This window comes from Vipera ursinii (assembly GCF_947247035.1).
Source record: "Vipera ursinii genome assembly, chromosome: 1".
NCBI lineage: Eukaryota > Metazoa > Chordata > Lepidosauria > Squamata > Viperidae > Vipera > Vipera ursinii.
Window position 1 is genome coordinate 93,433,969 of NC_139512.1, and position 13,090 is coordinate 93,447,058.

The following is a 13,090-nucleotide window of genomic DNA, read 5'->3' on the forward strand; positions in this document are numbered from 1 at the left end:
AAAAAGATTGAGAAGAAATATTTGATAGTTTTCAAATTCTTGAAAAAAAACATAGAAAATACAAGTAATTTTTTCTAGCTGCAAAAGTTAACTAATTATACAAAATTATTCTACAATTAGATTAAATATTAAGAAATTTCTCTAAATTCCTATCCAACAACAGAATCAGGGATTAAAGACTTCCTTTAAATGTAATGGTTAGGATGCTGCCTTAGAACATGCAGTATATTTTTAGGGCAAAAGGTTTGAATAGATGAATCATTGGGCATGTTCCAACTTGCATGATTCTTAGATTCATTATAAATATGCAACTTGAAATAAGATATAATAGAATTGTAAGAATATTTGTTATGTTTGTGCAAGGCATAACAAGGATGAAAATTGTAATGTTAATTATATCGTTAGATGTTTTGTCACAGTATGGTTAGTTCTCATCCATTTGGGCATATGGAATATTTTGGCTGCTGAGCTAAGGTAACTCAGGCATGGAAATTAATATTAGTTAGGCAGAAGGTATGAAAAACATGTTTTGAGGTAATTTGGACAGTAACAAGAAAGGAGCTGTGCAAATCTTTAAAAGAACTTACCGTAATTGGGATTTAACTATCTGTAAATTTGATTATTTGAAAAAGTTTTTAAGTCTTAGATTTTCAAGGATTTGTAATTAATGTGAATTGATACACTTTTGAACGCCACCAGAAAGTGGTATTTTTTTTAAATGGAATTAGATAAATCTTGAATTAGTGTTATAATGTTGTAACTTTACATAATCTTTTGTTTTTCTAACTACCTAATTGTTTAACTCTTTTTAGATCAGTTCTGTTAATTACATGAGAAATGCAATATGAGGGAATGCTGCTGCATGTTTAATGGTGTTTTTGTGTCCTATATAGTTAAGCTTTAAAGGTGGTGGGGGAGGTAAATTAGCTTGTAACCTCGTTCTGTTCCAGACTGATGATGGAAAATAAAAGCCACAAAATGTAACACTTAGAATTAATATTTAATTAGACCATCAAATTGTATACTCTGGCTGAAAGGTTCCAAGGAGTTGTTAGTGCCACAATTGACCTACAAGTTTAATAATAACTCACTTCTTCAAGCAAGTGCCAGTTCAGCACAGCGCAGCCCCTGTAAGAAAGTCCTGAGAGATTAAAACCAAATGGCAAGCAAGGATCCCTGGGATGGAGCCTTCTGGAAAGCTGGAAACTGGAATAGCTGTTTTCAGCCAGGATTCAGATGAAAACAGTGGGTAAAAAACCTGATCCCTTCTGTTTTGGGGGCTTAGGCGGAGTTCAAAATGCTGAAGTAGATATTTATTAAATCATTTTATTTGAACATACAATCAACCTGCGTCGTAAGGCAAATAATGTTTAGTTATATGGTGTCATTTTCTCATATGAATCTTTTTTTTAAGCATCTGTTTGAAATCTGTGTTCCCTTCCCCCAGGCTTATACTGTATATACTGTTTTCTTTGTGACTTGATGAATTTTTAGAGAATCCGCTTCGAAACCTAATTGAGTTGCATGTACTATTGTGGCCTTTCCGCTTTTAGCTTTACATATTCTTTTGAATTGTTTTATCTTATTATGAAGCTTGCCATGCCTCCTTTTGTGCCGTTTAAGATATAAGAAGCTATATAAGAATGCTTCATTGTTTTGTATTCTTAAAAATTCTTCCACTGACACACAGTAAGTTCAGAGATGTGGGGGGAAAAACCCAGCAACAGACTGAAAAAAGGAACAGTTTGCATTATTTATTGATTGCTTCATAAATAATGAAAGAAAACTAGTCACTACTTAAATATTTAAGCTCATGAGGGCCTTGCCAGCAGAGGGAGTAGTCATGTCTTTAGTCAAATTCTGATTGATTTCCAACCTATTTCATCTTTTTTTCCCACCAGTTTTCCATCTGGTCTGTGTTTTGTCAATCAGTTCCTGATGATAAACTATAATTTTATACTCAATAAGGGATTAAACTGATTGTAAAATTTTAAGCTTACTCTTCATTACAGAAATCAGGTGTTGGATAATTACTTTCCTGGTGATGGTATTTGCTGCAAGTGCAGGCTTAGTCTATTCCCATATCATGTCTTTACTTAATCATGACTTTATTGTATTTGAAATGTTCAGCTATATTTCAAAGTCATTATGCCTAATAAATAATTACATTTAAAATCTTAAAATTAAAACTTTAACAGTTGAAACATTATTTCTATCTTATCCTCCCATTCGTACTGCTCAAAATAGGGTATAGTTTTCAGAAATATGGTACCATTTTCTAACAGTCTAATATAAATGTTTCTGCTACTGTAAATTTAATATTGGTGATTCATGTTTTGCTTGAAAGGGAATACTTTTTTCTTCTAAAGTTTAAAAATAAATTAACTAACCTCACTTTGAGGTGTGCATTCCCTTATGATTGGCTTCCAGTGCCATATGATGGCCATTCAGGACTAGAACTACTCGGTTCATGTTTATCTCTAGTTTGCTTGTTTCTTTGTTTAATAATCAATTTTAAATGGCCACCCATATCACAGGAAGTGATTCTGGGTGATGTGCAATAATCAAATAGAAACAATTCATATTTGCAGTAATGGCAAATATCTGTAGCTCGGGTGTAGGGTGAAGGTGAAGATTCGTTCTCCAAGCTTGTGGGTTGGTTTCTGAACGTTTCGTTATCAGGCTAGGTAATATCTTCAGCAGAGTTTAGGGGATGTCAGTGTCAGTGTTCTGTTTATAAGGTTTCAGGTGTGGGTGTGTCAAGTGAGGGTCTGTGTAGGTCTTGTTGATGGGGAGCTTAGCTCACAATTCCTGCTTGAAGTGGCAGATGGCAGTTGTGGACCCTTGCACAGCTTATGGCAGATGGCAGTTGTGGACCCTTGCACAGCTTTGTGTTGTTTGCTAATTGTGTATTTTTCTGGATCAGAAAACTCTGCTCATAGGCACTTATGCCCCCACCACCAGCAGTTCACCTCCCAGTGATCCTGACCCAATGATCCTGACCTGAGGTAACCTCCCCATCACCTGAAGCCTTATAAAAAGAACACTGACATCCCCTAACCAACCCACAAGCTCAGAGAACGAACCTTCACCTTCACCCTACAACCGAGCTATAGATATTTGCCACTATTGCAAATATGAATTGTTTCTATTTGATTATTGTACATCACCCAGAGTCTTGTTTGGTCCTCCTTGCATGGGTTGGTTGAAGCTCGGTGCTGTTTCTGGTTGGTTGTGCTGTTGATTTGGATTCTGAGGGGTTCATAGACTTGTTGTAGGTCAATGAATCTGTTGGTGGAATTGCTTGTGGAATGCCAGCATGGCGGGTGGTAGCAGGGCCAATGATTTTTGTGTTGCTCCAATGGAACTGTTGCTGTATGGTGTTGGTGTGGTTTCCGACACACAGCACCCAAACCACAGCACACCACTCAGCCAACCACCATGCGGAAACTAACCCTATCATGCACAAAAGGGCTGTCAGAAATTGCAGCCAGAATTTTCCAACCCCTTGACTCAGTGACCTAAGTGTTACTATATTGTAACTTCCACAGAGATAGTGTAGTGAGTTTCTAACACCTATTCTTAGGTCATACCCTGAGCAACCAGAAATAAGCATTAGGAAACGACTCAGACTAACCTCACCGTGATTTTGCATATTATAAGAAAGGAGTGAGGTAAACTATGACAGGCTTTCAAGATTCTGTTATTATACCCTTCAAAAATAAAGCTAACTTCCAGTAGCCCTTGCATTGTCTTCTTGCTGATCTGGCCTACATCAAAGGGTTTACATTTTCCCAGCATTACAGTCATCTTCACTTCAGTGAGCATACTAAATAGCAATTACATTAAGAAAAAGATTTAAATTGTAAATATCAATCTAAGTCACTGGTTCCCAAACTTTCTCAATTCATAGTGCACCTAGCAGACTCCAAACTGTGCTATGGTGCCCCAAGACACTGCAGTGAATTTACTAATGGTTCCTTTTATTAAATAATCCTGCAGCACCCTTGTGAGTTTGTTCATGGGGCTGCACAGCTTACAGTTTGATTTAAGTTGAGAGGGGGAAAAAGAATACAAAAAGAAATATCCACCCCAACTGTGCAGTTCTTTTTTTTTTTAAAGGGAGGGGAGTGACTAAAAATTACACCTCTAGTGTAATTTTTATTCCTGGGAATAAAAAAAATAGGAAAGTATCTACTAAACTCATCAATAGCAAAGAGACAAAAGAAAATGAATATATAATATATTAATGATTAATATTAACATTTAGAATCAGAATCAGAATAGAGCTGGAAGGGACCTTGGAGGTCTTCTAGTCCAGCCCCCTGCTCAAGCAGGAGATCCTATATCATTTCACACAGTGGCTGTCCAGTCTCTACTAAAAGTTGTGGATGGTGTTCTCCTTATTCAGGATGACAAACTGCTGATGAAGCCATGCAATGTTTTCATGAACCACTGAAAACAGGTTGTATATTAAAAACTTGCAGCTTCAATAGTTCATAAAAATATTGTGCAACTTCAGTGGTTTGTTGGCTCAAGGAAGGAGAATGCCATCCACCATTTTTAGTAATAGGTAACCCGATTGTAAGTACATGTTGTCTCTAAGTCAGACATTCTTAGCCTGACATTTGGTGGTGAACTTAAGGGTGAAAATGGCAAATTATTCTTGCTTTTAAGAGATTCCAGATATTTAGCAAACTTTCTTTACAATGCAATTTGTCGTTTTAAATTATTTTCTTTTTTCATTTCCTTATATTATGAATAAATCTTTTAGTTAAGCCAGATCCTTCTGTGATTCATATTCTATTATTTGGAGATTATATCATTCCATGATCCATGATCCATTTTATTATGTGAAATACCATGTATGTATACTTCTCTTCTAGTTATTGAAGAAGGCAGAGAATTGGTAGAAACAATTTCTTTCCTAGGAAATTAGCATTATCACAGGTTCCATCTCCAACCTACAATACACATTTGTGTATGTGGATTTAAGAGAATCAAAACCTGTTTCAGTGGACATGCAAGCTTTATTTTACTTTACTATGCATAAAAAAGAAAATATTATTTCAGGCTTCTCTGTATTTAAAAACCAGAACTGTAATGGTGCATGCATTCAAAAAAATATATCAGCTATAGAGCCCTATGATATGGGACTCATTATTTGAAGGACCAACTGCCCACTGTGGTTTATGCTGCCCAAAAGTAGATACTACAGATCCCCCCAATCAAACAGTGTGTCAACGCTGCAACGAACTTGGCTGAAGCCATTTCTGTTTCGTTTTCAGTTGCCACAGTAATGGGAGAAGGGATGAGTGATTCTAAAGTTAGACTAAGCAATAAATTGTCCTGTGAGATCAAAGGTCATTGCTGCCTGGGTTTTGGCGGGCTGAGCTTTCCATTAGAAAGCCCACCAAAGTAGTTTATTGGGGAAAGTGATTTATGACATCGTAATGGGGTGGGAAGTTCAACTTTGTAACATTGTAACCTTTGGGAGGGAACTTCAGTCTTGGTTTCACTTTTGACCGTGCTGATATTTTGTAGCCAATAAATATGTTCTTTAAGGAAACCTCTTGCCTTGGAGTTCTGTTTTTACTGGTCTCATTTGTCGGAACCATGACACAGTGTCATCTTTTGGGACACAGGAAGCATTTTCTCTGTCACAGTGGCAGCTTCCTTGAATGAGATTTCCCATGAGAGCCAGACAGTTCCTACTATGATAGCATTCCAGAAGACTTTGAAGAGTTGTCTGTTTCCCAGGCTTTGGGATAGGGTGGATGGAACCCCCTTATTACAGGTATTACAGATGTCCAGATTGCCATTTTAGTAATTCCCATTTGTTATTTTAATTACTGCATTTGTATTAGCTTACTGCATTTTGTTTGTATATTGTGAGCTGCCCAATGTTGCTTTGGAATTAGGCAATGTTGAAATCAAATCGGATAAATAGATGAGGCATTTTACTTTCTGTATTGTAAATTCCCACATCAAGTATCCAGTCCAAATAAGTGTCTCAAAAAAGTATTTATATATAAAATAAAGCTCAAAATTTTATAAAAACTATTGTTTGGGAATATTCTGTACTGGGATGGGGAAGAACAAACTTATTCAGATAGTTTATCAGTCAAATTTTCAATAACTTAAAGTTATTAATTGCCTATTTTGCTTCAGCTGGTCACAGAGAAAACAAAGGTCTCAATTTTTTCATAATAATTTTATTAAACATTGCAACTACAGCTTTAAAAAGCCTTTCGTGAGGTAGGCTGCTGTATAAATTAGATTAATAAATAAATGAACTAAAGCAAACTAAAATCATTTTTTGCTAAGGAGTGAACAAAATTCATTCAGTGCTGTAAAACATGTACAATCCAGAGGTTCTTAATAGCTGAAATCCAATTAACAAGCAATCTCCAAAAGTAATTTGTTTGGAGCACTTGTGGGCAATCTCAAGTCCTCTCCTTGTCCAGAAAGGAATGACAAAGAACCTGTCTGCTTACTGGCTCTCCATTGCAGCAGTTGTTGGCTCTACTTTTAGCAGAGCATATTCAGTTTGCCATATCTTCCCCAGAAGTTCACAAAGATCTACTTTTTTGAATCTTAATTACCTTTTAATCATCTAGGTTGTGTATTTTGTTCCCATGTCTTACAGAATAAAGCAATCATGGAACGTGTTATCCACTTGTCTGATACAGTAGTTGGTCTTGAATCATTTATCGGCTCTGAGAGAGAAACCAATCCATTATACAAGGATTATCATGGTGAGTTCTATCCTTAGCAATACCACTTCCCCAAAAAAAGTATTTTTAAAGTGTTTCAAGGGCATTTATTTTCCAGTTGGAATATTTGCCCTAAAGTAGCTTTTGATTTCTTTCTTTTATTAACCTGTTAATCTTAGTTCATCTTGCAAACTAAACATTAGGCTATTTTTTACTACAGTGCTAAGGAAACATGGCAACTCCTTATATGTTGTCAAGCTGTATTACCAAGGCATGGCTCAATCAGATGTACATCTCAAGAGACAGAGTTTGAGAAATTCGTATGCAGGGAAGGTTTGGCAATCATCTGACCAGTGAGCTAAAATTGTCATGAAATCAATATTTTGATCTGCTAAGTTCTAAGTAGAGAAAATGCAGAAGAGTTATATATTTCACTGGGCAGGCAGATGAATGATATAGCACAAAGGGGAGTTAAATTATTTCACTTGATTTTAAGTCACGTTTTTCAATATCAGAAGTATGAACATGAATATAAACGTATCTCTGTTATAAACATTTAGCTACTCAGTTGTTTTAATGGTTTATAATTGAAAGTATTTTTTTAAAAAAAATATCTAGGCTATTTGTACAAATATTTGTGAACATACTTAGAATTTAATTTTAGATGACTTTTAAAAGGTAGTGAATGTTTTCATATTGCTGTTTACTGATAAAATTACTTCCAAGTAATATGGGCTGACATTTTGCTAGATGCACTTCTTTCAGATCTGAAACTGAACTTGGCAACAGATGTTATGTGCTTATATACTGTATTGCCTATGTTCAGAGGAGCATAATGTCCCCAACTAATCAGTAACTGTCATGTAGATGGCAGCTGATAATCATTCTCCCTATTTAAATTATTCCGTTGTTTATAACTTTTTATTGCCTCTAATAATTTTGAAGGAAATATTATTACATCATATCACAGTTGCTGTTTTTCAGATCTGTTCTGAGAGTTAGCGCTTGTAATTGACATTCAGGCACTGAAATTACTTTAGCTTTATGGAAACGTCTAATCAGAAGGTTTGGAGGCAAATCTAAAACCTCAATAAATATTGTAACAAAGCAGAGATGTAATTATACATTACATGAGAAAATCCATTTGAATGTATAGATGACCGTGGTTTACTCCAGCATAGATTCTACTTTGTCATATAGAGGAAGATAACCTTTTGAAATACAATCCCTTAAATAAGATACAAAATAAATAAACCACTAAAAATATATTTTTCACTTGAACAGATCTATGGTACTTCATAATTAATATTCTGTAAATCATATAATAAAATCTATGTCTTATATTTTTTATAATTTTCTCTAAAATTGTCTTCTTTCTTAACAATGCTATTTTTCTATATATTTTCCAACAAGTTGATTTTAAATATTTGAATAATTCTGCCTCCAATTAAAAATACATTTGTATTTCTATAGTACTCTCATAAAGAGGGAACATTTAACTATTAATTTTTACATGTTTTGCGTATATAGCTTATCTGTTTACCTTGTACAATTTTGAACAGTATGATAAGATGCTTATGACTCCAGCATTTTACTAAACAAAATGTAAACACATCTGAAAAGTTTCAGAGCCAGTTTCTGTCTTAGTGTGCCTACCCCATACACACTGAGCGCGAGTCCTTCAAGAATATATAGCCCTCTTCTACAAATATTTTTAGTATTAATTTCTGAAATACAGTTTGTTACTCAATTGTTTTTCAATTTTCCATATAAACTTAAGTATATTTAATAACATAGTAAGTAGTTTCAACAAAAAGCAAATCCTGATTTCTTGAAAAATAAAATATGGATATTGATTCATTGGTAATGGAAAACACAGATAATTCTTTAATAAATAGGAATATTGGAAGTACATGACTCTGAAGAATATATTTTGTGTTATTGTGTTAATCATATCCGTGCTTCTCACATACCATTGCTAAATATAGTAATTATGATCCTGAAGCCAATTTTAAAATGCATAAATAAGACAATTTATCTTTTGCTAATGTTTTCTTTCCATGCTTTGCCTCCATTATCTCCCAATCTAAAGTGTAAGCATTTTTTTAAAGCTGAAATGTAATTTGTTATGAGAGTCACTGTTACCCAGAAAATATCAGTGACTGACCTAGCTTCATGCTACTGGTGTTCAAATATGCAAGGTTACATTTATATTGGGACTATTAGTTTTACTGAAGTAATTATGACCTATTTTCAAGTAATAGGCCCAGTCCAGTTATAATGGTTATTCAAGTGAAAACAGTGGACTATTTTCTTGGTTTTGTTTTGTCTTAAGACATAATAAATCAAGCTGCCTATGTTTAAAGCTATATATTAATTTTGCATTACGTTTTGCAAAAATGCAGTTTCTTTACAGTTAAAAAAATACAAATTATTGCATTTTCCACATTATTTTGAAACTATATAATATCTGTTCAATGATGTTCTGCCTTTTTATATTAAGGTATATTTATTAATTTTTCTCTAAAACATTCAAACTTAGTATAACTTTAAAAAATTTTCATAGTTGGAAAGATTGTCCATTTTAATAAAACACCATTTGAATTGCAAATATTTAATCTTTATTCTTTAAAAATAAGATATAATATAAGCTTTACTGCTGTCTCTCATAAAATATTTTTCATTTTCTGTTATGGAAAAAGACTACTTATTGAAAGTCTATATTAAGCTGCCTAGAATCTGTCCAGCATCCTTGTCAAAAGAAATCAGCTTGAGATTCAACTGACAGAATGCAGAGCTTGCAGTGTGCCTAGTATTGTTATAAAATTCCAACATACTCAACGGATGTCTTGCTTGCAGAAAATAATTGCATTGTATTTATAGTGTGGTTAAAAGTTATCCAACAGGACGTTCTTACTATTCTGGTTTTTACACAAGTTTTAAAAAATAGTTATCATGATACACAACAAAATACTTTTCATTGCAACTTCAGTGGTTATCAGTAACCTATGAGCTTTGCTTTGCTTTGCTTTGCTGGCTGCTTACTGGTGCATTTAATAAAATAAAGATCACTCAGTGGTGCCGTGGGCAGCATGCAAGGTGATAGCCATATTTGCTTACTGTAAATACAAGAGAAAATCACACACAAACCGGCTGTAGTTTTGACAAGTATTAAGATCCCTCTTTATATCTGTACCTTTGTACCAAAGTGCAATTAGTTTTCCTCACACAAGGATTTCTGTTTATTTTATTCTGCTTGATTACTTTTGTATAATCGTATCGCTTGCTTCATTGCTCTTGGTCGTAAGCTCCAGTTTAAAAGGGGGAGGACGAGTGTGTGTAAATACACTGGATTTTTTTTGATATAAGACTTTAATTTAGGCTTTTGAATAGCATCATTTTCTTAATATTTTCCTTTCAATAAGGTTTGATGCACATACGCCAGATTCCTCGGCTTAATAGCTTGATCTGTGATGTATCAAACACAAAGGACCTTGCTTTTAAATTGAAAAGGAAGCTGTTCGTTATTGAGGTAAGACTATATATATGGAATACTGTTTGAAAGATGGGATGTATTAAATGTTTAACCATGAATGTTTAAAAAGTAGGCCACAACCTGCAGTAACAAAGTATGACATACATATTTCTAAAGATGTCAGAAGCATATTTAATTAAATGTTAATGATTTGCTCTTAGCTGTGTTGTTAAGTGGGAAAGTGCCTAGATGTTATTACTCCAGTTAGGATGTTAATGTGCAACTGCCTAAAATTGAGCATGGCATGAGGGATAAATGTCTTTCTCATTATTCAGAAACAATTTCCTTTGCATTACTGGAATCACCTTTAACTCTTCCATGTCGTTTTAAATATAGGATCATTTACATTAATGTTCTTAAGTAAATTTTCTACCAAATTTAAACTCCCTCGCCCCCCCCCCCGACCTTCCATGCAGACAGTCCCCCTACACAGAAAGCTATAATGCAAAAGATTATTTCATTTTAGTCTTGCTAAAGAGCAGACCACTATTAGGCAGACATCAATTAGGGTTGATGTATTTATTAACCAAGCAGATCCAGAAGCTGAAAACAAAAGTTGCTTTGGGAGTGAAGGAATCCTCACCAGTACAGTCTTTGCAGGTTTTAGACAAAGGCATAAAACAGTTAAGCAGCCCTGACAAATCATTTAGTTTAATCTCTTTCAAGTGAAAAGCTGTTAAGCAGGCCACTTGCCTTAACTGCTTGAACCCATAAAAGGAAGAATTGCCACCAATATATTAGCATATTTTTAACTTCATCACCAAATGATGGTCAATGTGGCTTGGCACTGCTTTGGTGTTTGGGATTTCACCCTTAAGTGACCACTTTGGCCCCTATTTGACCCTCTGCCCTCTTTAGCTAGCCACTTGATAAGGTAACCTAAGGATTCTCTTCCAGTGCCCCTCCTCCACATCTCTCTCACTGTCTCTTCACAATTGCGTGTTGCAATAACCTATAAATTGTTGAAAAGAGCCCATCAAGAGACAAATTAAAGTGCCCTCCTCCTAATAATGGTAGTCAATGTCCTTAATCATCTAGTCCTATTGAAAGCAGTTAATAGTTAATCAAGGAGCCAGGTTTTCTACCAGGATATCTCTGCATGGGTACTTCAAGTTTCTCAACTTGAAGAAATGTTGACTTCAAAAGCTACTTGAAGGCAAATGTTTTTTGTTAAAGAATTTGTGATTCCTCTGTGTATTTTGTGTTTTAGAAAAGAATACATCTAATGACACAAAGCACTGTATTAGTACAATCCATTTCAACATTATTTCACTTCATCAAAAAGGCTATTCTTCTTTTGAATCAGTTGAATATAGGAGCTTAGTATTCATGCAAGATTTTAAAATTCAGAAAGGGTAAATTATTTTAATTGACACAGAAAACAGACAATATGTTCCTGCTATTTTAAATTCCCATTTATTGTACTTGAAGCTGGAAAAAAATCCCTTTACAATACAGACAGATCACTACATTAACTCTATTAGCAAAATCTGTATACTATTTTCTGTTGTTATAATTTTCAAATGAAAAAGTTCACAATAATAAAAATAAAGTAGACAAAAGGGATGAAAACTAATATGATTTCTTTAAGGAAAAAGAACTAGAGAAGCACACGTGAATTTTTTTAGAATAATTTCAGCCTGCCCTGTTAAAGACTCTGTTCCTTATAAATTGCTTCCTGTCTTAAAAAAGAAAAACATTGCTTTCTAACTCATCCGTTTCTTTGCATTTACCATCTTGCCCTACAGTATACTGCTAATCTTCTACTTTGTTTTTCAAATTGTAGTACCATTCTGAAAAAACTTAGCAAAGGAAAATGTGTTTTCCACTGACAAAACAGTTGATCAGATTACTATTAAAGCTAATAATGAAAAACAGGAAAAATTAAAATCATTTTTAAAAATAGATAACTATGAAACAGAATGAATTATATATCTTGTAGAAAGTTACATAAAACCTTCTTCAAACAAATCTTGAATGTAGAATGGACAGTTTTTTTAAAAAAATGTCCAATATATTTATACTGTCATTTTGTTACACCCTTATGTATATATATCTTTAAAAACAACATTAGAGAAAACCTGATAAAGGAATTCATAATTTGAAATCAGAACAATTGCATCTATATTTTTATTACAAATCTGTTTATTTTTTGTAGCTTTACAATGTGTTTCTTACAATTAACCAAGTTTTGCAAGGGGAATTCCTTCACAAAATTCTTTTCATAGGAGCATTAGCATTGGTTATTAACAGATTTTTCTATTCTACTATTTTTATATTACATACATTAATATTTAAATGAATATTTAAATCAAAAAAATCTTAACTGAGAAGTAGTTTCCATATTGATCTATAATGTATATATTCTGAGCAACAAATAGAGCTTGAACATTAAACAGTAACAAATTAATATTTGTTTGTTATAATGTATGCAAGGTATTGATTATCTTTAGCACAATACCTGTGTATAGTGAACCATTTACCTAACATTTCATTACCTGCTCTTTCATTGCATGTTTTAAAATCTTAGAAAAACTCTTAAGTGCCTGTCTTTTCAAAAAGTCTCATAGTTTTAAAGTTACGTTGTCTAATCCTATTTCTTCCTACTTTGGAATCTTAATTAGAAGGAGATAAAGACCATCATTTGACTAAATTATTGTCTTGAATCTGTAGCAAAAGGTATAATCCGCAATTGGGCCAATTAGTGTACCCCATCGTTAGCTATGTTGAAAAAAGCAGCTAGATTAGATCTGACACCAGCCTAGTTCCCACTGTTGTTTTGCCAGGTAGGATGGTCAGACTTCAAAGAGCCTGAGGCATCAGCAGGGCAAGGTTTGAA

General features: G+C 33.9%; 1 protein-coding gene across 4 annotated transcripts in view; it reads left to right on the forward strand.

Annotated features, from left to right (window-relative positions):
• The window catches only part of ELP4 (elongator acetyltransferase complex subunit 4), a 145,234-nt gene that overhangs the window by 67,369 nt on the left and 64,775 nt on the right, over window positions 1-13,090 (forward strand). For 2 of the 4 annotated variants that reach the window (XM_083349167.1, XM_083349166.1), the window contains exons 8-9: window positions 6,650-6,758; window positions 10,142-10,248. In XM_083349167.1, the coding sequence (XP_083205293.1) occupies window positions 6,650-6,758; window positions 10,142-10,248 (216 nt within the window). Of the gene's footprint in view, window positions 1-6,649; window positions 6,759-6,936; window positions 9,368-10,141; window positions 10,249-13,090 lie in introns of those variants that run through there. The other 2 variants (XM_083349168.1, XM_083349169.1) reach the window with 2 other exon arrangements.